Here is a 25,688-nt window from a genome sequence, read left to right on the forward strand (position 1 = left end):
GATATTGCCTTAGCTGATGGCATTTCTCAGACTCTGAGGCTTTCCCTCTGCATATTTGTCAAAGGAATGCTCTAATCATAACTCAGAGCCTTTTCCTCTCATCTCTGGCACAGTGTTCCCAGTGAACTTCTTCAGCTTATGATAGCAAATGACCTAGACCAGTCAGTCATGTTGTACCCTGATTAAATCCCATGAGCAGGGCATACTGCCACCAGCATACTGCCACCAACTTTCCATTTCTACAAAGGATTGTATCAATAATTTCTTCTTAATAAGTTATGAGTCTCTTGATGGGTTACAACCAGTTTCCAGTGATAATTTAATGGGAGAGTTTGTGTTTCATTTTTAGACTTCCTTAAAGAGCTCACATTGTGAGCTCTAAGTCTAAAATATTGTGAAAGCCTGTAATTCTGGCTGTAGTATCCTACCCTGAAATAGCGTATTACATCATATCTATCATCCTTGATTCCCTTTTCTCTATTACTACTAATATCCTTCAACAAGTTCTATTAGTTCTGCTTCCAAATTATATTTTGAATGTACTCTACAGCAATAGCTCCTAAAGGACTCCCAGCTTCCATGCTAGCCCCTCTATACTCCATGCTTCAGACCACAGCTAGAGTGATGTTTTTGGAGCACCAATCAGGTAACCCTACTGCTTTAAATTATCCAGCAGTTTTCCATTGCAATTAGAATCCAGCCCTCTTCCCTTGGTCCTCAAAACCATGATCTGATCTGATCACCACCCCTCCTTTCACTCTGTACTCCAGCCACAATGACATTTGTTCCATCCCTAAAACTTGCCAAGTTTTTGCATCTGTTGCAAAAGCCTTGGTTTTTGCATCTGTTGACCCCTCTACCAGGAATGTTCTTCCTGCAAATCATTTCATGTTTGTCTTCATAATTTGTTTCTCAAATATCGCCTCTTAGAGAAGACTTCCCTGGCCACCACACTAAAGGAGTCTCACATCTAGGTATTCTATCATATTGTCCCACCTCTTTTTCTTTCTTTTTTTGTTTCTAATAGGACTCTCCAGTATCTGAAATTTATTAGTTTATGTTTGGAATCTCTCTCTCTCTTTCTCTCTCTCTCCAGAAACAGAAAGGCCTTGCTGTCCTTTCAGGATAGGGTGGGGAAAAGAAAAAACTATATCTCATTCTTTTATGATGAATCTATTATCATGAATGGCAGATTAATTAGGTTCTAGATCCAGTAACCTGGATGTGACTATAATTGGCCTTTGAATAACTACTTATACCAGAAAACAAAAATCAGTTTTTCCCTGATTCTGAGATTCTGAAGACTTTTAGACTTTTAGAAGTCATATTGTTCTTAGTTTAAAACCAAGAATGAGTATAAAATAATACTCCCGGAGGCAATTCTACAGACACGTTTAAACTAAATCATGTTCTCGAACCAAGTAAAATGACTCACAAGGGGACTGTTTCATTTGTACAACATTCACTTAGGTTACTTAGTTCTAAGATATTAAATCGATAAAATATTTCCCAGTATTCTCTGAAAGGGTATCTCCCAATTGTAAATTCTATTTTTAGCAGCCTTCAGTTCATTTATTGAGATTCCTTGGGATTAAATTATTTACCATAGAGTGTTCCCAACTTCCCACAGCATTTACCTGGGTCATAATTATCTATGTCTGGGTTTATGAATTCCTTGAGGACAAGGGACATTGCTGGAGGCCTCATCTTTGTTTTAAAGAACCCACAGTGTGGGAGCTGCCCTTTGTAGCCAAGAGCTCTTCACCTGACCAGCTCTCCTCCAGCTCAGGACAGGAAGTAAGAGACAAATACAGCCCTTGTTAAGAGAAGCATCTGAGCATGGGTGTCAAGTGATGAAAGCTGCTACCACTTGGCCATCCACACATGTTAATTGCTCCTGTATTTTAAACAGTTGTATTGTATAACCAGAGCAAAGTGTTCTGCTCCATGAAATCTGTTTGGCACCAGTCTATGGGGGTGGATGGCAAAGGTGGAGGCAACAGAAGGTGAGAGTTGGTGGATGGGGACAGAGAGAGAGAAATGGGCATAACATACGGCAGTGGTTTACAACCCTACACAATCAAAACTAGAACATGGGGGAAAATCTGGATGTTGTCTTTATATATAATAATAAAATGCATTTCTACATATTCAGTGAAAACAAAGCAGTTTGTTAATATCTTTTTGTTTGTTTAAGTATCTTTATTATGTCCTGTTCTTGATGATCAAGAAAGTATACTGGAAATTGCTCCTTCACCAGGAAATTGCTAGTATCACTTCAGACCCACTTGTAAGAGCCTGGAATCTCTCTCTCTAAGGTCAGGACAAACAAAGATCATCTCTCTTGTTTTAGGGGCAAAAGTGAAAGTAGAACAGGCAGAGGTAGAGTGAAGAATGGTGTTGATACCAATTAAACCAAATTAGGTGGAGGAAGGAGAGTTATAACTGTACTTGCAAAGAACTCTTCGTTCAGTTTTTTCCCTTAAACATTATATCATCAATTTTAAAAACTTCAGTGTGCACATGACTCATGTGGGGATGGTTTCGAAATGTAGACTCCCAGGACCACCCCCAGGAGAATTGGATTTAACAGGTCTGTGGCAGAGACCAGGAATCTGTATTTAAACACCTATCCCAAGTCAACTGTGATGCAAGTGACCCTCAGAAACACTCTGAGAAATAGCACATCAGCAATGATAAGTTTTAACCTCTAAAAATGAACAGATTAAGAGGGGTGTGAATGGGACATGGCGATACTGTAGATGATCAGGTGTCTAGTTCTATAGCTCTGGCTTCCCACTGCTCGTCTCATATCTCAGCACTCCTCCATCCACTTCACCCAAATCACAAAACACGAACAAGGTTTTGGGACTGATGCCCCCCTGGCTGTTAGATTTTCATATACTTTTTTGAAGTGATAAAATCTCTTTTTTTCTAAACACATCCTGTTTTTCTATCTCCAGATGATATAAAAACATTAAGAAACTTGATAAACAGTATAGGAAAATGAATGGCTTCATTAAGAAACTTGATAAACAGTATAGGAAAATGAATGGAAACAGGTGGGTGAGATGAACAAAATCACAAATCCTCAGATTAGTAATATGTAAATCACTGAGGAGAAAGCTGAGTAAATACCTTCCATTCCCATCAACAACTTCAGAGAAAGGCAAATTCCTTTCACCTCCTGCCTTGCCTGCTGATCATTATGTAGACCTTGAACATTCCTTTGGTAAAACAAATAAACAAGCAACTAAACATCCCCCCCACCGCCCCCAGTTTTAAAAATTATTCATGCATCATAGAGGCCATCTAAGAGGAGATCACTTATTCCTGCCTACTCAGTAAATTACTTGCTCAGGAAAACTCAGCTAGTTAGTGGTAGGTGGCTCTAGAGCCAGCTTTTTCCCACGTGATGGTCATGACCCCACTAGCAGGTCTTGAAATCTATGTCCTGGGTCTTGAGTGTCATTTTTAGAAACATGAAACTGGTTAAATAGAAAATATCACAGGGAATAAAGTTGAGAAAACGCGGCTCTATTTCACCATGTGGCCTCAAAAAGAGATTTGAGCTAATCTCCAAGTCTATTACAATTTTATTGAGGCTAAAGAGAATTTCACACTCCCCACCAGATTGTAAAGGCAGTATCTTCTGTATTTTTCCAAGTTAAAAAATAAAAATATGTGGGCTTCCCTGGTGGCGCAGTGGTTGGGAGTCTGCCTGCTAATGCAGGGGACACGGGTTCGAGCCCTGGTCTGGGAGGATCCCACATGCCGCGGAGCAACTAGGTCCGTGAGCCACAACTACTGAGCCTGCGCGTCTGGAGCCTATGCTCCGCAACAAGAGAGGCCACGATAGTGAGAGGCCCCCCGCACCGCGATGAAGAGTGGCCCCCGCTTGCCACAACTAGAGAAAGCCCTCGCACAGAAACGAAGACCCAACACAGCAAAAATAAATTAATTAATTAATAAACTCCTACCCCCAACATCAAAAATAAAAAATAAATAAAAATATGTGATATTCTAAGAATGTGAAAATTCTTACTTGGGAAGCAAATGCCGTATCCAAGACAACAGACAGCTCAATATTCATTCATTATGCAGTAATTTGAATTGCAGTTGAGATGAATAAACAGGAAAAGCAAACAATGAAGAGTCCAATATATCAATTTAAAATTAAAAAGAAAGAAGAGAGGGAGAGCGAGACTGCGCTAGAGAGCGAGAGAACGAAAGAGCAAGAGAGCCGCATCTAGAAGTTCAGTAGTGGGGAATGCTTGACACAATTCTGCCGCCGCCTCAGTATGAGTGACGTGGTTTCAGCTAGGGCTCAACCATTGATCCGGAGTCACCAGAGGATTTTCTTAACCCTCACCTGTGCTACCCCAACGTGGATCTCAAGGACGGCAGGATAGCAGGGATCCAGAGCATTCTTAAAAGGTTTAAGTCCTGATGGGAAGTTATTTTAATGACAAAGCAATGATAGTTTCACTATATCGAGGAACTTTGAGGAAGTGACAAAGTCCACGTTTTAAAAATGTTTCCTATGACACACACCTACTTTCTAGAATAAAAACCAAAGCCATATGGGCCCGTCATTTTACTTTCTTTATGTTGTAGATTTATAGCAAGTTATCAGGATGATCCGTTATCTTGTAAAAGCTTTTATCAGAAAGAGGGGAAACCGCATGGCAGAATTTAGAGTGTGAATTCTGAAGGTAAAACCAACGTCTGAAATCTTAGCGATGATTTCGGACGTTGGTTTGTTTTTAAACATTGTTTAAAACATCAGATATTGATTTGTTTTAATCTTTGAAGCTTTTCTTTTCAAAAGCTGATTTACGGGAAGCCGGTCTTAAGTTTCACTTTTGGTTTCACTTATCTAACTTTTTATTCCAAAAATGAAAAATCCGCTTGTTTTCCAGATTACAAGTTTAGCGGCAGCGTAAGAAAATCCAGTCGGGGGCGTGGGGTGCTGATCCGGGGGCGGGACTGTCTGGCAGGGGTGGGCGGAGAAATCCAAGCTAGCTCTTTAGCTGCGGCCCGCCGCGGGTGGTCCTCGCAGTCCCGGGCGCAGTGCCGAAGCCTCCCCGCCAGCCGAGAGTCTCCCGCCCGCAGGTAGGGAGCGTTCTCGCTCACTGGCCAGCATCTTTGGCCATCTCGCTGGGCACTTTAAAACGGAACGTCAACAGACCCTTTCTTTGGGATGGAGAGAGGAGAAGGGAAAGGGAAAGCGTGATGGTTTGGGTGCAGTAGAGCCGATTAAGGTTAATTGGAACAAGTAACAAGTTTAGCCTTTAGCTAGGGGGATTCAGTTTTGCTTATCCTGTAAGTACATATATGTTCCTGCGCGTTCACGAATGTGGTCCTGAGGTGGGTAACCGGGTCTAGAGGGAAATTCCTGGGTTGGAGGTCGGGACACCCGGGTCCTAGTCCACCTTTAGCTGCTCACTAGCAGTCTGATCTGGGTAAGTCATCACACCTGCAGCATCTCTTAAGGTCCCTTCCTGCTGTAAGAGCCAGGATACCCGAGCCCGAGTTCTTTGCTCTATCTGCTTTGAGGACTAAAGGAGTCCTGAAGGCGGAAGAGAGGAGCCTAAGGAAAAAAATGTTAAACATTTCTTAGCCACATTGAGCTTAGCCTATGTCAGAGTTCAGTTTGGGTTTGTCTTAAAACACAGGGAGTCTTCATGTATCATTGTTCCACCTTGTTTTGTGCACCTAATGTGGCTGATTTTCTATGGATTAAATTGCTTTATAAAAATGTGATTTTTTTTTTTAATGGCTACATTCTATGGTGCTGGACAACCAAACAAAATTAATCCCCCATGCTGGACATAAAGATTATTTACAGTGGTTCACTATTTTAGCCATTCATTGAACATCATTGCATATAGATATCTGGGACATTGTTGATTATTTCTTTCAGATTAACTATTACAAGTATAACTACTTAATCAAAGTCTGAATGTTTTAACAGCCTTTTGATACAAATTGAAAATTTCCTTTCAGAAAAGTTGTGTCAGTTCACATTGACAGTTGCCCAGCAGTTTTTAAGAACTGTGATACTCTAAAGAAAAAAATAGCCTTTTTTTCAGTTAAGTACAGTAGGCAGAGGTTACAGGACAATAGTTAGAGTGTGGTCTTAAAGGAAGCCACAGAAATACTATTGGGAATTGAAGCGACACCTGGGAAATGTACAAGAATATCTCAGTGTGACTGAGGGGAAGGAGAAAGGACACAGGGTTTAGTCGAGTTTAATAGAGTTTTGTATTTCATAGAGGTTTAAATAGATCAACTCGATCTGTTAATTGGGTAGATTTTCAGCTTACTGGGAGACACACTTTCAAACTCTAGGAATTTTTAAAAATCAAATCATAGTACATATACATCAGGTAACAATCAAAGGAAACCCTGAACTAACAGATATCAAGACACTCCTTGCTTATACTTTTGAGAAAGAAAGCTTGAGTTCTTTTCCCTGTCTTTTCGTCCTACCCATCCTACCTTAAGAAGCTAGAGAAGTAGTATCAGCTCCATAGTGTTACACTGGGTTCCCCCAGGGACAAACCTGCTTCCCCATCCTGAATGAACCATCGCTTCTTCCCTAGTTCACGTTTTCCTTGCTCTTTAAATGTCTCAGTTCTTGTCTGGGAATTCAGATATACTGTCAGTTTCTTCCCTGAAGAAGATGTCAGCGTTCTCAGACCAACTGCCCTAATGTGGAGTTTAGAGGTCAAAGACCATGTCTGTTTACATGGTCCCTATCTATCTATCTATCTACCTATCTTCCCTCCACTAACAACAACTGCACTCCAAGGGAATGGAGCCTTGGAAGAGGAGCTGTAATGAGGAATTAGGTAAATATCAGATCTAATCCATCACCTTCCAGTAAACTTTTATTACCTCTAAAATTTTCAACTAAATTCCTTAAGGGGTAGGAACTCCACCAGGGTATGCCATAAACATTGGAAAAGTTAGTTGAAATCCATGAGTGGATTTAATGCCCCTCTGTTTTATTCAGTTCTTTGCTTGGAGTTAGGGGCATCTTAAGTTTTCTTCTGCCCAATAAATGTATTTGTGTTTATTATATCACATTAGTATTTTATAATTGTGGTATAATCAACTCTGGCCCAAATAAAGGATAGGCAGATAGCTGCTGCAGCCTCATTTCAGCAACCTTTGTGTTCTCACAGTCCTGGCTGCCATCCCTGTTTCCCATTTACAGAGCAGACAGAAAGGAGTGAAATAAGAATTATGCACCTAACACTAGCAAGAGGCTGATGATGATTTGTTTTATTTTACCGTTTTTGTATGTGTATATCTATATGAACATGAAGGATTCATACAGGTTGATAAGAAACCATTAAGATAAACAGGCCAAAAAATGATCAGATAATTCACAAAAGAACTAAAACAATCAACAAACTTCAAGTTGTACTTTGTAATTAAATTAGAAAAAATATATATTTTAAACAAAACCAAGTGCTAGGTGAAGACCCAATGTAACTGGCACCAATTATCCACATGTATCAAGAACCAGGAAAATGTTCTTTGTCCTTGATCAACAGTTCCGCTTGAGGAAAATCTGTCCTCAGGGCCTAGCCTGGGACCTGGTACACAGTAGATACTTAACAAATATTTGCTGAATACACAAATATTTATATTTTTAAAACTGGAAGCAATCCTTACCTAACAACAGGGAAACTAAACATTACGGGACCACTAAACAAGATACTTATAAATATCATGCAGTAAAATGGAAATTATTTGTCAAAATATTAAATTGAAAAATGGGTGTTATGTGTATAATTGTTCTTAAAAGCTTCATGGGGAAAAGACTGGAACAAAAATATATACCGAAATGCTCACAGTGGTTGTAAGGTTTCTCAGCCTTGGCACTGTTGACATTTTGGGACAGATAGTTCTTTGCTGTGGGGGCCGTCCTGTGCATTGTAGGAGGTTTAGCAGCATCCCTGGCCTCTACTCACTAGATAGTAGCAACCCTCTCTCCACCCCATTTTGACAACTAAAGATGTTTCCAGGCATTACCAAATGCTCCCTGGGTTAAGTGATGGAATAGTGGGTGACTTTCCCCTTGTTTTCTTATTTGCCATAATGTGGTAATATTATTTTAATAATGAAGAAAAAATAGAAAAATAAACACATGCCATTATTCTACCTCCACTCTGATGTTTGGGGTTCTGAGGTTCTTTCCATTATACTACTCCATCTGCCAAACTCTCTGCAGCTTGGCAAGATGAAATGGTTCATTAAATTTTGTTTTTATTTTTTTCTAATAAAAATAAAACATATTCATTGGTTTGAAAATCTGGACACAGGAAAACACCAAAGAAGTCATTCACAATCTCATCTCCCTTTTCTTCTTTTTCTCCCATCCTTTCTTCCTTTTGAAAACTATAAAGAGATAAATACCTGACTATTCTTCCTTTAATTTTGTTCCTAGATATAATCACTGTCAGCATCTTGGTATGGATTTTTCTGTAAATTTCCATGTCTAAATATACACACACAGATTATTTCTTTTTTAAACAAAAGTGGATTTCTGCTACATATACTGTTCTGCAACTTACTTTCTACATCTTTATAAAGTCAATACATCTACATGTATTCTTTCCTTAATGGTATTACATTATGTGGACATACCAAAATTTATTTAACCATTTAGGCTATCTAGGGTTTTCCCAGTTTGGGGCTGGTATTAGCAGTGCTAATCCTTTGGCGTCTATTGTTACATGCATGTGTTTTTGTTTTTGTAAGATATATTTCTCAGAGAGGAAGTGAAAGCTAATATGACATATACATTTAAGATTTTAATGGAGATTACCAAATTGCCCTTCCAAAAAAGGTTATACAACTTCACATTCCTACCATTAGTGGGTAAGGAAACCCATTTGTTCATATCCTCAGAAATGCTAAATATTAGGAAACTTTATAATTTTGATCAAGCTAATAAGTGAAAAATGGTGTCTCATATCTTAAACTATTATTTTTTTCTTTATTGGTAAAATTGAGCATCGTTTCCTATGTTTAGATGTCATTTGTATTTCTTATTCTCTGAACTGTATATTAGAACCTTTGGCTCATTTTCCTGTTGGGTTGTGTGTACTTTTCTTATTGATTTTTAGGAGCTATTTATATATGCATGACATAAATCTTCTGCCTTACATATGTGTAACATTGATTAATTGATCAATTGTGAGTTTTTGTATGTATACAAAGGTCGAAGAGACCCTAAGGCAGAAAGCCGGCTTTCTTCTCAAAATGTAAATGTATGTATTACATGAGAGAGAAAATACAGATTTGCTGAACTATAGAACAAATCACTATTTACTCCTCTACTGGAATATATGCTCCTAGAGGAGAGTGACTTTTCTTTCCTGTTCACTGCTGTATCCCTAATGCCTAAATTAGTGCCTGGCACAGAAAAACTACTCAATCAATGTTTGCTGAATCAAAGAATTGGTAGAATTTCAGGCAGGATGACACAATAAAGTGTAGAATCTAGGCAGATACCCCTGAAAGAGGGCTGTGAGTGAGTCACATCTTAATGTGAAGTGGTTGAATCCAACTGTTTCTCCTTCTCACTCCCCCTACTACTAGTGGAATCAGTTTATTGAGGGAATGGAATTTATAATTTGGGATAAGCAAAGGACGAAAGAGGAGATTTTAGAAGGATGGAACCTGAGGGAGAACTGGCATGGTTGGGATAATAATGCAGAAGGCTTGAATAGTTAAAGGGTAGGATGAAAGCTGCTAGTGGGGGGAAAAGGCATTGAAAGGTGGGAGATAATGGAAGTCAGATTCTTCTTGCTTTGAAATTTTGTATAGGGCAGGCTTGGATTTCTAGATATGTTACACTGCAGGAAAAAAACAAAAAGTAATTGAGAGGATTTTGGTGCAATATTTTCTTCTTGGTTTCTTCTGAGTGTACAAGTTTTTTTACAGGCCTTGTAATTAGAATTCTCATCATAGTACCTTTTTTTTTTTTCATTTAGCTTTATGTGGCTGTGGGATATTAAGTGAAGGTATTGAACTTCTAAATTCCCTGCTGTATTTCAGCACTTACAAATCAGTCATTGTCTGGTTATCAAAAGACAATTTCAGTTAAAACTGCCAAGTCCCATAATGTCTGGATATTCAATTATTGAGTAAAGCAGTTTTCTTTTTGTGTTTTCCATAATTAGGTCATTCCAGAAAGATGAGGATATACAGTATCTTTACATTCATGGCTTACTGTTGTTTACTGAAAGGTAAGACACCAAATCCTTTCATTAGGTTCTATAATTTAAATATTTTAACTATAAGATAAAAAACTGAAATAATAAAATAGATATAATTTTTGTAGAGAAGACATTCTATTTTTCCTTTATTATAATTCATAAACATACTTCATAAACCTATTTCAATGGACAAAGATATAGGGAGTATGGACACATCTAAAGAAACAAAATTAGCCCATATCCATTTATCCATTACTCATTATCCATTATCCATTTCCCAAGGATAATTACTTAAAATATCTGAGGAAATGGCCTATGTGTATACTTTTATATGCTTGTTTTAAACAAGGGCAGGATCATTCTATCCACCTTGCTCTATGACCTGCTTCTCCCAGTGAGTATATTCTAAGGAAGAATTATAGTGTACATGCAGTGTCAGGGTAACACAGTACTGGCATCAGCCTGAGACCCTCCCTAAATCTCTGTACTCATCTACCTCTGGCCAGACAACTGATTAAGAGTTTCAGGCAGTATGTAGAGAGGACTATTGGAATCTATGATTTAGACTATGTAAAAGGCAATGAGTGTCCAGTCAAAGGACATTCTGGGGATGTCCACATGAAACAAAGTATCCCTGGTTATAAGCACCCCATTACCATGTAATATTTCTACAGTAGTGTATGTTTATGAATTTTGGGACTACAACTTGTTTAGCTAATTTTATTATTTTAACTCAGGTGTGAGATATACATCCTAAAACATGTCTCAAGCTCACTGGATAAAATATGTATTTCAGGGAAGTAAGTCCTTAAATGTAATTATCACATAAGTGATCAGATAAAGCTTTTATAAACCCTGCACTCATTCTATAAATTTTTTGAGGAATTTTCCATCTTCTAAAGATTGGTCATCTTTCTTTTCAGCATTTACTATCACAGTTCCCAAGGACCTGTATGTGGTAGAGTATGGCAGCAATGTGACATTGGAATGCAGATTTCCAGTAGACAAACAATTAAACCTGTTGGCATTAGTTGTTTACTGGGAAATGGAGGATAAGAAAATTATTCAGTTTGTGAATGGGGAAGAAGACCTGAATGTTCAGCACAGTAGCTACAACCAGAGGGCCCTGCTGTTGAAGAACCAGCTCCCCTTGGGGAAGGCCGCACTTCAGATAACAGATGTGAAATTGCAGGATGCAGGGATTTACTGCTGCTTGATCAGCTATGGCGGTGCCGACTACAAGCGGATTACTTTGAAAGTCAATGGTAAGACCTATTACAGATAGACACAGCCTTTATTAGAACCATATCTCAGTGTTGAGAACTTTTCAATCTTGGAAGTCCAGCCTCACTTTCCATAGCAGCAGTCTGTTCATTCATTCATTCACATACTCATCCAATGAGCATTGCTTGAGCACATCCTGTTTGATAGTCCCTGGAGATCCAGAGCCAAATGTGGCAGTCATGTTTCACAACACGTTCAGTTTTCCTAAAAATAAATTCCTAGGGCTTCCCTGGTGGTGCAGTGGTTGGGAGTCCGCCTGCCGATGCAGGGGACACGGGTTCGTGCCCCGGTCTGGGAGGATCCCGCATGCCGCGGAGCGGCTGGGCCCGTGAGCCATGGCCGCTGAGCTTGCACGTCCGGAGCCTGTGCTCCACAACAGGAGAGGCCACAGCAGTGAGAGGCCCACGTACCGCAAAAAAATAAATAAATAAATAAATTCCTAATCTTCACTTTTTTATTATTATAAAAGTAATATATATAAATATATATATATATATATTCTTGCAAATAATTCGGAAACTGTGGAAGAGAATAAATGAACCACAGAAGTGTCTCTCCTCCCTTCACCACTATCTTCCATGGCATGCAAGGATAATAGTCACTATTTGTGTGTCCCTCCAAGAATTTTTAAATTCAATACCTATTTCTTAATTTTATGAGGTCTGCCAGCATTTTTTCTTTGAACCTCTCTATGTCAAATCCAAACAAATATATTAATGACAAACCCCATTGTAAGGTTCACATTCAAAAAGACTTGAATCAATCTATGAAGGCAAAAAATAATCAAGTCAAGTATTGAATAAACTATTCTTCCTCAGAGACAGTATAAACTATGCTCACTAGGCATACATTCATCTTAAAAATCTGTACCATTTTTATCTTGGAGTGTTGAAGAGGAACTGTGTCAAATTCCTGGGTACTGACCTATAAATATGACATCAGGTCACCTGGATTCAAAGTTTTGGGTTGCTTCTAGCTCAGTAAAGGAAAACACCTTAGCTGACCACCGCTGCTTTCACTGTTAAGATTCATAAAATTGAGAGCTGAAAGGATCCCAGGCAAGAGCAGCTAATCCAAACACCCAAAGAACAGCAATCCCCTGAAAGGATCTTCTACTCACATACTTCCTACAATGATACCCCTGTCATTTGGACCTTCCTTCTATAGCCTATTGTAATTACTTTCTGATATTGAGCTGAAATCTGCCATCTCTAGTCATAGTTTTGAGATTATCTGCTTGCTTCTTTTGTTTACATGGTGACCTTTTAATATGTGACTAGAATTAAATCATCATCCCTTGGTGTTTCTATTCCTAAGTACCATCAATCTGAATGTCAGGAATATAAATAGAAAAAGTTTACACTTATCATAAAGGGATAACTAATCATTATAAAGTCAAAATCAAAATTATATAAGAATTAGGAGAAATGCATCTGTTTTATGGTACATTGCTGGGTCTCTAATTCTGGTTCAATTAATGCTACTTTTGTCAAAATGTCACTTGTCTTGTGAGGTAGATTTAATTTAATTGTATCTTACCATATGCTTCTCCATAACAGATATTCATGAAAGCAAGCTGATGGGATCCCAAGTTGGGATTTTTAACTTTTCTTTAGTCCATCAGCAAATATCAGGCATACTATGTTTCAAGGCATTAAAGAAATTATCAAGACTTAGCTCCATGAACAGCCAGCATTGCTGGATCTAGGGTAGAGAGGAAGAGCATAAGCCTGGCAGTCGGTTAGAAAGAAGTATAGAGTATATGTCTCTGCTTCCAGAAGAAGAGTCTCTCATCAGTCTTAGGGAGTATGCAGAGAGTGGAAAAGCTGTCCCTGTAGTGAAGAAGGGTGTTCTTCCAGGTTACCTGGGCTCTGTAATGTCCCTTGTGGATTTGTGATTTCCTTTGCTGTGGTTTGACACAATGGGAAATCTCTTGGCACTGATGGTTTTTCCAAGGAGGGGTCCTTGATGGAGCAAAGCAGTTGACCAACCAGATTTGAGGATGTGACTTGTCTGACCATTCCATTTTGTACTATAAATTACCAATTTGGCATCCTAGTCCCAGTCCATCTAGTTGTCATTTGCACATAGTGGTCTTGGAGGTCAAGTTGAGCTGCACTGAAAGCAAGTCAGCTACCAAGCTTCAATTGCACTGAGGCAGTGTCACCAAAGAAGTGCGGTGGCCAGCTTGCATGAGCTTTACAACTCAGGGAAGTAAAACTACTGAGTCACCTCCATATGCAAACGATTTCACAGTAACGCTGTTGGGCTTCGCTTCCCATCACTGCAAACATGTGGTAACACAGCTTTCCCATAGGGAGTTTACTCACCATGGGATTTTAAAGGTGAAGCATTTCAAAACTGAAATTTGAAAGAGTTTAGCTTTAGATTAACTCAATTATTATCACTTTGGTGTTATTGCACCTTTCATGTTTGTTTAAATACCAGACTCTCAGGCATCTGACTTTCAGTTGAAAATGTTATTTTTCCTTAAACACTGAATCTAATAGCAGGGAAAATGAAGTGCCCGTTTCTACTTTCAAGAACTTAAATGGGATGAGACATTGAAAGAACAGAGTATGTATAGTTATCCTGATAAAGCCAATTTGTTCATATGGACCAAGGATTAACTGCTATCATTCTTCACCAACCCCATCTCTCCTCCAAATTCACCAACCAGCCCTGTTTAAGTTTTCCCTGTAGCATTAAATCCCCATCTAATATATCATGTAACGTATCATATAAATGTACCTACATATTTTGTTTATTATCTCTCTCCTTCTTCTAGAATATATAGTCCACAAAGGCAGAGATTTCATCTATTTTATTTATTACTGTATCCCTAGGACTTGGCATATAAGAGTAGTAGTGTGATAAGAACCCACAAAAATATATATGTTGAATGAATGAATGAATGGCATATTTCCTCAAATAGGATAAGCCTAAAAAATTTGAAACACGAACAGGTTTGGATACATGAAAATTTATTTCCAAGACTGTTCATCAGGAACTGTCAGTACTTTCTAAAGAATACCACATGAGTGCACTTTGCTAGTAGTAAGAAGAGGAGGAGCAGCTCTAGCAGTAAAAGCAGTAGTAATTAACACTTATATAGTACTTATGTGCCAGGCCCTATCCTAAGCACTTTGCCTATATTATCTCATTTAATCCTCAAGCGACTCTATGAAGTAGGAGCTTTATCATGTCTAAGATGCATGTTTTTCACATTTTACTATCTCTGAAATCTGAGTGTGTCTTTCAGTAGGTGACATCTTAAGAGTCAGTGATATGTGGTGGTATTCTTCTCATTTCATGGCTGAGCAAACTGAGGTCCAAAGAAATTAAGTAATTTGCCAAGTTCATTAAACTATTAAGTGATGAAGCCAGGTTCTAAACTCAAGCAATCTGGCTCTGAAGTCTGTGCCCTTAACAACCAGGTTTATTTCCTGTATTTGTACCTCCAAAGTGTGTATTGAGTTGTATTTTTTTTTTTTTTTTGCGGTACGCGGGCCTCTCACTGTTGTGGCCTCTCCCGTTGCGGAGCACAGGCTCCGGACGCACAGGCTCAGCGGCCATGGCTCACGGGCCCAGCCGCTCCATGGCGTGTGGGATCTTCCCGGACTGGGGCACAAACCCGTGGCCCCTGCATTGGCAGGCGGACTCTCAACCACTGTGCCACCAGAGAAGCCCTGAGTTGTATATTGACTTCAAAACTACTGTTAGCTTTTCGTTGTCTGGATGTAATAGTTGCATTAGAACATGTGTACGCTAGATCTAGTAAATCAGGAGTCTGCAAATGTTTTCGATTACCTACCTCATTAGTAAAGCATGTTAAACTAATATATGTATGTGTGTGTTTATAAAGAATGTACTTGTGCTAATATATGTTATATCATCAGAAATTGACATTTTTTAAAGGCAAAAGAAATTGAATATCACCAATTTCATATGGTTCAACATAATACATTGCACATTCTATAAATGTACAAAAATAGAAATTTTAAAAATATGAAATGAAAATTTAATAAACAATATTTTCAGTCTTACTAATTATGATGCTTCACTATAGTTAGCTAATATTTCAAGGCATAATATATCTTAGGTGAAATTTCTCATTAACAAAAATGGATGGTCTTGACAATCTTAAGGTTTTTTTAACCAATGCCTTGTCAGATCCAATTAGGTACTTGTTGTTTTACTTCATAAAGTCATGGTAATAAGTATCACTCTTGCCATTTCCTTTTGGTTTTTGCTTGAATTATTGGTAATATATCCAATCCTCAGTTTCTTTGTGGGAAACCTTTTAATTAGTTGTTCATTTTGTAAGCAGGTTAGTTTAGTTAAAATTAGATGAGAGGGACTTCCCTAGTGGTCCAGTGGCTAAGACTCTGCACTCTCAACTCAGGGGGCCCAGGTTCGATCCCTGGTCAGGGAACTAGATCCTGCATGCCACAACTAAGACCCTACACAGCTAAATAAATAAATATTTAAAAAGAAATTATATGAGAGGACCTGAATATCTATAATAATCCCAAACAAGTCACTGTCCTCCCTTAGGTGTTATAAAACTCCCCTATTCCTTTAAGACAAAGTGAGGCCCAATGTCAATCAGTAAATCTCATTAAGCTTAGATTATTTCTTAATTGTTATGATAAAAATACGTATAAGTGGAGGTTCTAATATTTTTTATTAAACCCAAATACATGTGCTCCACTTGAGAGACTAATAAAATGGGTATTTAATCAGTGAGTAGAATGAATCCGCTAATTTGTTGGGCCGTTAACAGTACAGTACATTTATACATATGCCCAGGCATGAAACAACATTCTCCTTTGTTCTTATTCCATTAAAAATAATAATCAAAGGGTAAAAAAGCAAACATTTTACCCTTAAAGTTTACTATTCACTCTGATTTTAGGCTTGGAATTTTAATTGTCCAAAAATCAAGCTATGTGCTATATGAATTAGAACCTGTTATGGTAATATTATTTCATGAGGTATAATCAGTGGATTCCTTTTTAAAAGAATGCTTAAATATAATAGATAAAGGTTGAGGATTCAAGTACTCATGAGAACCATTATTTATATGTTTTGAAATTGTAATTATGTTGATTTTCAATGTTTTCATTGAACATAATATCATTATTTCAGTTTTGTTTGATCCTGGCTGTATTGTATTAAATCTCTGTGAATATATCATATCACAAAGCCATTGTTGTGTCTTTAGTAAAGGAATGGAGAATTAAGGCTCTAGGTGGACCATTAGTGGTTACACTAAAATATTAGGAGTAAAATAAAAATTATGCCAACAGAATAATAACATGTTAACATACTTATCATGAATAAACATGAAAAAGTTCTTAGGCATTGTAAATGGACTAAATAATCTACTAGAATATTTAGTACATCGGGTATCTTACTCCTAAAAGGGTCCCAAACTTATGATCTAAAATTTAATCAAAGTTTCTTCCTTGAGTATAATTAAATGATTTATTAAAATAACCAGCATAAAAGGTTTAAAAAATAAGTATCATAATATGGTATTCTAGATGAGATCCTAGAACAGGAAAAGGACATTAGGGAAAACTAGTGAAATAGAACAAAGTATAAAGTTTAGTTAATAGTACTGTACTAATGTTGGTTCCTTAGTTAGGATGAAAGTACCATGGTAATGTAAGATGGTAACAATAGAGGAAACTGGGAGAGGTATGTGGGCACTCTGTACTATCTTTGCAACTTTTCTGTAAATCTAAAACTATTGTAAAGTTTTTTAAAATGCATTTAAACTTTAAAAATTATCATGCAGAGAACACGTATCCACTTTTACAATGACGTTATACTATTTTCATACCTAATTTCTTATCATTTACCTAAAATTGGAAAAGTGAATGGCCCATCAAAATGAGATTTTCTGTTTATTAAATAAAGTCTAAGAAAACAGTACTGAACAGCTGGAGATGTTCATGTTTATAAAGACAGCTTTACATCAACAAAGAGATAATAAATTTAAGAATTTGGCCCTTTGTAAAAACTGTAAAACTTTACTGCGAAACATATAAAGACTTGAGTAAATGGACAAACATATTTTATATTTAGATAGAAAGACTACTGGTGTAAAGATGACAATTCTCTTTTAATTAATCTATACATTTATCAATACTTTGAGCTCAATAAAAATAGCAATATGTTTTTTATAGCAAGGTAGTTGTTCCTTTAAGCCCAAACTTGGCCCAAGTATGAGTGGAAGAGTTGAGGCAGAACTACCAGGCATTCCCCACTGCTGAAACATCTGAACATTAAGCTTATTTCTCTGAGAACAGCCTGGATTGGTATTCTTTCTAAGGTAGACAAGACCAAGCCACATGTCTAGTTCTGTGCTAAGTGAAAGCCATGCCTTCTTTTTGCTCATGACCTAGCTTCATACCGCAAAATCAACCAAACAATTTCTGTGGATCCCGTCACCTCTGAACATGAACTAATGTGTCAGGCTGAGGGTTACCCTGAGGCTGAAGTCATCTGGACAAGCAGTGACCACCGAGTCCTGAGTGGCAAAACCACCATTACCAGTTCCAAGAGGGAGGAGAAGCTTTTCAATGTGACCAGCACACTAAGAATCAACACAACAGCTAACGAGATTTTCTACTGCATTTTTCGGAGATTAGGTCATGAGGAAAACAGTACAGCTGAGTTGGTCATCCCAGGTAATATTATGAATGTCTCAATTAAAATGTGCCTAGTACTGTCACTTGCTACCTAGCCTGATGCCTGCTCATTGTAAGCTTTCATTGTTTGTTGAATGAATGAATAACACTGTATTTACAAAATGCATCCTACTTCCTCACCTCCATTCGTCCAAGTCATATTGCAACTTAATAAACATTCAGCAAATATTTATTGAATATGTGGTACATGCCAGGCATTGGGGACTCAGTTAACACTCTCCAGGAAGTAGATAATAAAACAGGCAATCTCATTTTATGTAGGACATGCTCTTGTGGCTGGGGGATCTAGGGCAGCACCTGAGAGGAAGACTCAACTCAGACCAAGTTTCAGGAATCCAAATCTGAGCACATCAGAGCTGTTTCCTTCTTTCCAGAGTTTCTGTGGCAGGAAGCAAATGGAATGTACTTTCCTATCTTATTCCAAACGGGAGAGATCCTTCCTCCCCATCTGCCTCCTCCAAGGTAGTCTGCTTAGTGCGTAAGATATAAGGCTGTGTGTCCCTGGGCAAGCAACTTGACTTCTTCTGTGTGTTTCACTTTTCTTATATAGTTATAACCTATTGGGCAATACCATCATAGGAATACATGAGCTATGGTGTATGAAAATAATTTGAGACTCTTGTTTGCGCAGAATCAACTATTTTATTTTTATCTCACTCTCCTGTAGAAGTGGGTAAAGCAGGATACATTCTGGTGAGAGGCTCAGACCTTTAGAGAAAGCGAGCTTGAGAGCATGATGTTAATATTGGTTTGGCCAAAAAGTTCGTTCGGTTAGTGAATGCGTTGTTCAATGAAGTTCTTCGTGAAAATGAAAAATGTGTCTTTTATTTTTACTTAAAAGCGAGTGAACTTTTTGGCCAACCCAATATAAACCCAGAGGTTTATATTGTCTGCTTCTCAGAGGCACTTCTCACCACTCTCTCCCCCACTAGATGTTGAAAGTAAAGCTTAGGTACTTCAGAGAAAACAAATAAAAAATTGAATAGAAAAGGTAAACAATAGGAAAAGACAATCCAGGGTGGTCCTATGAACAAAAAAAACAAAAGAAGTTTAGAAAATTAAAGAGATGCTCTTACTGGGGTGTGAATCACTTTGGTAGGAGCTGCATTAGTATAATAGGTTCCTGTCATTTAAAAGCTATCTTATGATAACTTACTTGTGGGAAGACCTAGGGTTAGCTCACCTAACTGCTCAGAATCTGTTTCCTCATCTGTAACCTGGGAATTTAAAAAATAAAAAATGGCACACCTAATTCATAAAGTTATTAACAGGCTCTGTAAACTGCAAGCTACTAGAGAAAAGCTGACTACAGCTTTAAAGCTTGAACTAGGTAGTCATGGATCATGGCTAATGGTGGGAGGTGGGAGTTAGCAGTCTCTGAGCATCATGTGCCGTAAGACCCCTTTTCTTCCTGCATGGGACTGGAGACAGGTTGGTGAGAGGTGCCAATGACTAGATGTCCCAAGATGTTCAAACTGTGGAGAAAGAAAAGATAGCAAACAATGGTCCCAATCATGGCCACAGATATGGGGAAGCAGGAGCTCTTCGACAATGCCAGTTGGCCTTCATGTTCCATCTTTGCCATGTGCAGTAGGCTGCTACCTTTTATATTAAGGAATGCAGGAAGTGAAATAATCAAGGCTACCATATAATATTGAGTTGCCACTCCCTGTGAAAAGCACTTTATAAACATTAGCCTCACAAAAATTTCATTATCATTTCCATTTTTTAGGCTGGTTTAAGGACTTACTGGAGATCTCAAAACTAGTGAGTGGCAGCAGAACTTAACCCCAGGTTCATCTGTCCAAAGCTTGGGCTGCTTCCACTTTTCCATGCTGCTCCCATTTTCATATCTGAGGTATCTCACCATTCCAGCCACTCACTGGAAAGGAACTTATGGTATTTAAGAAAATTAACCTAATACTATCCTAAATTAAGCTTCAAAGATGATTATTCTCTTGGCCCCTTCCAAAGAAGATTTTGTCTTTAGTTTCTTTTTATTTTGTTTTGTTTTTCAGAACCATATCCAGATCCAGCAAAAAAGAGGACTCACTTGATGATTCTGGGAGCTCTCCTGTTGTTCCTTAGTTTAACCCTGACAATCATCTTCTGTCTAAAAAGAGATGGTATTTCCTTTATTGTAGTAGTCTCCATTGGGGTTGAGGAGAAGTATATGAGAGTGCTACTTGTCACAATGGCACTTAGTGGGCAGAGCCAGGGATGCTAAATCTCCTGTAATCTGCAGAACAGTCCCGTGTAACAGGGAACTTTTCTACCCAAAATGCTAGGGGTGCCCCCAGCAGGAAACAGTGATTTATCAAATGGTTTCCTATTAGCTTTCCCTTCCAGGGCCAACTTTCAGTTATGCAAAGTAGGTTTTTAGTTACTGTTCTGCAGTATTACTTTCATTGAAGGGCGGCAGTGAACACTTGTAGTAACCTTTCCAAGGGGGTGAGAATTGGATCATGGCTGCAAGCAAACCTGTCTTGCCTCTGGAAGGTAGCGCAAAGACACTCCACTGTTTGATAGCAATTATAGTGAAGCTGTGCAGGATTGCTGGGTGAAGATCGTGAGAGAAAGGTTGTGTATGGAGGTTGAAGAAGACCAAGTGTTAAACAATTTCTTTCCGTCATGTAAATAACCACAGACTTACAGAAGAGAAAAAGCTAAATGCCTGTTGGTTTCAGTTCAATTTGTCTAGCATTAGTTGCACTGTTATATTGAGCTGGTTTCTGGGACCTTTAAATAATAAAAATAGTTCTTTATGGAGAGCAGTGATACTTTTACCATAGAGTAGTTTGCAAGATTTCTGGCTGAGGGTGTTATATAGATTTTAAAATAATTTTAATGTGTGTATTTCTCTATTTACCCAAGGGGGCCATTAAAATTCAGGGAAACGTGGCTATTCAAATAATTTCCTTTCATTTTAAGATGATTCAGAACGAACATTTCCCCAGTACTTTGAGAAGTACACCAAAGGATCTGATGATGATCTGTGTATAGAGTTATCTGATGACAAATAGAGAAGTGGAAAATGGAAGGGAATTCCAATAGTCGTTGAGAAATTCCCTACGACCCCTTAAGAGGTGGGTGGATCTGGGAAAGTGGTGTAATTGAGGGAGTGGAGGTCAGCTGCTTCTAATGAACAAGTACTTAACAGAACTGAGACAGCCAGAATATAAGGATCAAGTTTCAGTGATAGGAAGACCTAAGATGGCTTTGATTTGTCCAAGGAAGTGGCTGTGGCCAACTTGCATTTCCATGTGAAAAATAATTAGTTGGCATTAGAAAGGACTAGAAAACCAGCGTGTGATAAAGTATTTCAGAATATGGTACATCTCTGGGGGAAGAATGGAAAATATAAGTATATACTCCTGAATAAAATTTAGAAAATTTTGAATTAATTAAACTGTTGAATTAACCTCAGGAGTTGGGACTCCTGGAATATGGAAGTCTACCAGATTTCCTAAGGGATTAAAAATGTTTCATAGGAACCTGGGATTTAAACTTGAGTCACTGTGTGGGTTGTAGAGTTGTGTTATATGGAAATAAAAATAATTTTTTTTTTCAAGTGGGAGTGATGGATATGGAAAAATGTGGCACCCGAGATATGAACTCAAAGCAGCAAAATGGTAAGAATATTAGCAGGGATCGGAAGTTGAAGGAAAAGTAAAAAGTTAAAGAACAAGGAGAAGGCTATCAGCCATAATCTCCCCTCATTTTACAGAATGCTGACTGTTGGAACTGCCAGCTCCTCTTTGCCTCACAACTCTGATATAAGAACTATTCCCACAGTCTGAGATTTAGGGATGGCAAAGGAGAGTAGAGGGATGGCTCTTTGCGGAGGTGGGGGAAGGAGGCAGCTTCTCTCTGTTAGGTTTCTATTGCTCTGCATCCTAACATCTCCCTGCAATAGGGGACCAAAGTGATTTATGTGGATGGGTGATAGATAGATGGATGGATGGATGGATAGATAGATAGATAGATAGATAGATAGATAGATAGATAAAACGTGTATCAGGCACTGTGTGTACTGCTTCATGTGCAGTACTTCAATCTCCTCCCTCCACAAAATCAAACAGTATTTATTTATTTATTATCCTAGGATAATACTAGGATTATTCCCATTTTATAGTAGAGAAAACAGAGCATCAAGAAGATAATATAAATTACCCAAGAACACAAATCTGGCAAAAATAAGGCGTTGGGTCTTTCAGTTTCACAACCAGGACAGTTCCTGGCAAAGCAGGATGGTTGGTTACACTTTATCATGTAAGGGAAATTGGACATAAATATAATATGCTTCTTTCTGTTATTGCAAGTTTATTATATCATCTAGCAAATATAACTTATGTTTCTCATTTTCACTCTCCAGATACACAATTTGAGGAGACGTAATCCGACGTTGAAACTTCTGATCTTAAAGCAGGGATTCTCAGCCTGTGGTTTGAGTTCGTCAGGGCTAGGCATGACCAGAGGCATGCAATGGGCCAGTGGGCTGCAGATGATGTAGAACTTAAAAGGCCCAAGCTCTGAAAATGGAAGCTGGGAAAGAAGAAGAGAACAAAGGAAGAAGGAGTAAAAAAGGTAGCCTTAGCCTGGAAGGAAACCTTGGTACTTCAAAATGACCGGGAGACTCATCAATGCATATGAAAAGGAGAAAGGACACTTCTGAATGATAAATCTCCATGCAAATTATCCATCATTCATCCTAGGAAAACAGGTTGAGATTCCCTGATTTAATGGTCAGTTCCTGCAGAAGTGCCCTTTGCCTTCACTCAGTGTTGATTTGTCTTCTGGGTAATTGAGAGTCCCAATGTTGCAACAGTACTTAAGTATGAGTTATTTTTATTTATTTTGAGTCTGTGGGGTCTTGTCATGTGAGTGTGGTTGTGAGTGATTTCTTTTGAAGATATGCTGTATTAGAAGTTAAAATTATGTCACCAGACCAAGCTTGATGACTTGTGTGTGTCCAGCAAAATATAGTATTTGTAAGTTGCTTGATATCCTCTATAACTATCAGTACGTAGGAACCATAGAGAACAAACCATTGGTTTGTATAGGATATTACGTTATTTAACCCATTGATACTTTGGCTGACTTGGATAATCTTATTCTCAGACCTCAAAGTAAGATACATTACCAAAATATGTTACGTTTAAGTATCAGCTTTACAACTATGTGTACACATAATCTCATTTCATTCCTGTAGCAGCTGTGTTGTAGCAAGCACTATTCTACCCATTTCACAGCTGAGGGAGCAAAGATAAAATAACTTGCCCAAGACAATAAACAGCAGACCTCAGATATCCGAGACTGTCACCCACTCTCCTTTTATTTCTTTCTTTTAATTGAGGTGTAGTTGATTTACAATGTTGTGCCGATCTCTGCTGTACAGCAAAATAACTCAGTTATACACATATACACATTCTTTTTAATATTTTTTAATTAAAAAAATTTTTTACCCACTGTCCTTTTAGAATGCAATTTACAGCTCTGTTTTACTTTAAGAAATTCATTAATTCAGTGAACATTTAGGAAGCACCCTACCATGTCAATCGCTGTGCCAGGCAGAGTATACAGATGTGAGCAAGATAAAGCACTTCCCCTCGAGGAGCTCATAGTATCATGGGGACAGCAGTAAGAAAATGTATTGCTACAACGTGGTGCATTATCATAGTATACGGTGTTCGAGGAGAATGCTTGTATGAGGAGGAAAGTCTAGAAATGCTGCCGAAGGAGGGGACGCTCTGGGTAGCCAGCCAGTGTGTTCCTGGACAGTTGAAAATACTTAAACATTTTAATAATGAAAGCAATTTTAGTTTATGAGATGTCAGATTTTTCAAAACTGTGGAAAACAGCTCTTGAATTCCTTTTCTATCACTATATTTACCCCTGATTTGTTTGCCTTTGCCATGCAATTTGACGTTTATTTATATAGTGCCTAGTATTGTCTAGCAGTTTTTTAATTTAAATGCAATTGAATTTTGAATTCATACTTTTTTATGATTCAAAATTCAAAAAGTCCAGTAGGAGACATTAAAAATTCTCTATTCCATCTTCCTACTCATCTAGTTTCCCTTTCCAGAAGCAGCAACACTTGTCTTTTGTTTATTTGTCTTCTAAAGATATTCTGTGAACATATGTGGAAATGTTTGTAAAATGTGTATATATTTTTAGTTTTTGCTCTTTTTCACATAAGTGGTAATGCATTATGCGTCTTCTGTGCCCTTTGCTATTTTTATTTAATATACTATTTCTTAGGTAGTAGACAGAACAAATTTGAAGTTCCCAGTGGCTGGGTACTATGTCTTGTTTGTTCTAGGTCATCTTTTCCATAGTCTCTTAGTATCTTTCATATGATGTGGTACATACTAAAGAGTTACTACATCTACATTTAGACAACCAGCGTTTGTCGAGTACTTGCTCTATGACTGTGTTTGGATTTGGTTTATTTTGTGTTTCTCAAAGAGAGAATGTGTTTCTCAAAATGGATTTTCCAGGGTACATGGGATCAACCTGGCTCTAAAGGATGACTTTATTGCTAAGTCTGTATGACAGAATCATGTCTGGAACTTGTTTTTTTTTCTGTTTTCTCTTGAGTATAAACTTGAATTCGGGGCTTCCCTGGTGGCACAGTGGTTGAGAGTCCGCCTGCCGATGCAGGGGACGCGGGTTCTTGCCCCAGTCCGGGAAGATCCCACATGCTGCGGAGCGGCTGGGCCCGTGAGCCATGGCCGCTGAGCCTGTGCGTCCAGAGCCTGTGCTCCACAACGGGAGAGGCCACAGCAGTGAGAGGCCCGCGTACTGCAAAAAAAAAAAACTTGAATTCAATGTTGCACTTGCAAAATTACATGTTCTTTTTGGAAATTCCAGTCAAGTACCTTGACCCTAGACCTTCATCTGTGCCAGAAAAGGCCTGTGATGCCTGTGAGCTGTGCCTGAACCCTTGAGTCCCACCAGTTCTCACCACTACACAAACCTCCTAATACATTGCTTTCCAAAAGTTCAGATGCCCTCTCAGGAGGTCCCAGAGTATTTCTTCCCTCTTGGCCATTTACCTGGATCACTGACAAGGAAGACCGTCTTTGCTTTGCCACATGTCAAGGCTGAAGAAACAGAATCTCCAATAGAACTTTTCCTGTTATCTTTTTGTACATGTTCATTTGCACAATATCCCTTGTTTGAGTGACAGTATCCTTTGTTTGTGTGAAGTACGAGTGAGGATTCTGGTTCAGCAAGACGTAAAGTCTATTTACTCCATTCCTAAATCTTAATGCCTTCTTGTGGTATGGGATTTGTAAGGCACTTTATCCCTTTGTCTTGTGTTTCATTGTAAATGATACAGGCAGAGATGATATCTAGTTCTGCAGTGGATTGTCACTGTTTACACCTGCATTAACTTAATAAAATATTCTTATTTATTTTGTTCTTCAGTGCA

The 25,688-nt window shown here is 38.3% G+C and overlaps 2 protein-coding genes across 9 annotated transcripts in view; one reads left to right on the top strand and one right to left on the bottom strand.

The window, feature by feature from the left end:
* The window catches only part of PLGRKT (plasminogen receptor with a C-terminal lysine), a 61,269-nt gene extending 56,815 nt beyond the window's left edge, over positions 1-4,454 (bottom strand). The window contains exon 1 of one of the 4 annotated variants that reach the window (XM_032635613.1): positions 4,373-4,454. The gene's annotated coding sequence lies outside the window, so the exon portion shown is untranslated. Of the gene's footprint in view, positions 1-4,045; positions 4,266-4,372 lie in introns of those variants that run through there. The other 3 variants (XM_032635621.1, XM_032635612.1, XM_032635614.1) reach the window with 3 other exon arrangements.
* Positions 4,455-4,986: 532 nt separating this feature from the next.
* Positions 4,987-25,688, top strand: CD274 (CD274 molecule). 5 transcript variants are annotated; one of them, XR_004350476.1, is made up of 8 exons: positions 4,987-5,115; positions 10,206-10,271; positions 11,165-11,506; positions 17,942-18,226; positions 20,266-20,373; positions 21,179-21,333; positions 21,820-21,879; positions 22,623-25,688. XR_004350476.1 is itself a non-coding variant. In XM_032635785.1 (8 exons), exons 2-7 carry the CDS (start codon positions 10,220-10,222, stop codon positions 22,643-22,645), a joined length of 870 nt encoding a protein of 289 aa, XP_032491676.1. In that variant the 5' UTR covers positions 4,987-5,115; positions 10,206-10,219; the 3' UTR covers positions 22,646-22,651; positions 22,971-25,688. The 5 variants fall into 5 exon arrangements, 3 of the variants coding, with proteins under 3 accessions (XP_032491676.1, XP_032491674.1, XP_032491677.1); XM_032635785.1 differs by lacking the exon at positions 21,179-21,333 and having other exon boundaries at positions 22,623-22,651; positions 22,971-25,688; XR_004350475.1 differs by having other exon boundaries at positions 20,266-21,879.

The sequence above is a fragment of the Phocoena sinus genome, chromosome 6 (genome assembly GCF_008692025.1).
Source record: "Phocoena sinus isolate mPhoSin1 chromosome 6, mPhoSin1.pri, whole genome shotgun sequence".
NCBI lineage: Eukaryota > Metazoa > Chordata > Mammalia > Artiodactyla > Phocoenidae > Phocoena > Phocoena sinus.

Bases quoted from the DNA above. Each gene is read 5' to 3' on its own strand.
- CD274 (XM_032635783.1), top strand. From the start codon at position 10,220: ATGAGGATATACAGTATCTTTACATTCATGGCTTACTGTTGTTTACTG. The intron at 10,272-11,164 runs GTAAGACACCAA...CTTTCTTTTCAG, and splicing joins TTACTGTTGTTTACTGAAAG to CATTTACTATCACAGTTCCC. The intron at 11,507-17,941 runs GTAAGACCTATT...CTCATGACCTAG, and splicing joins GATTACTTTGAAAGTCAATG to CTTCATACCGCAAAATCAAC.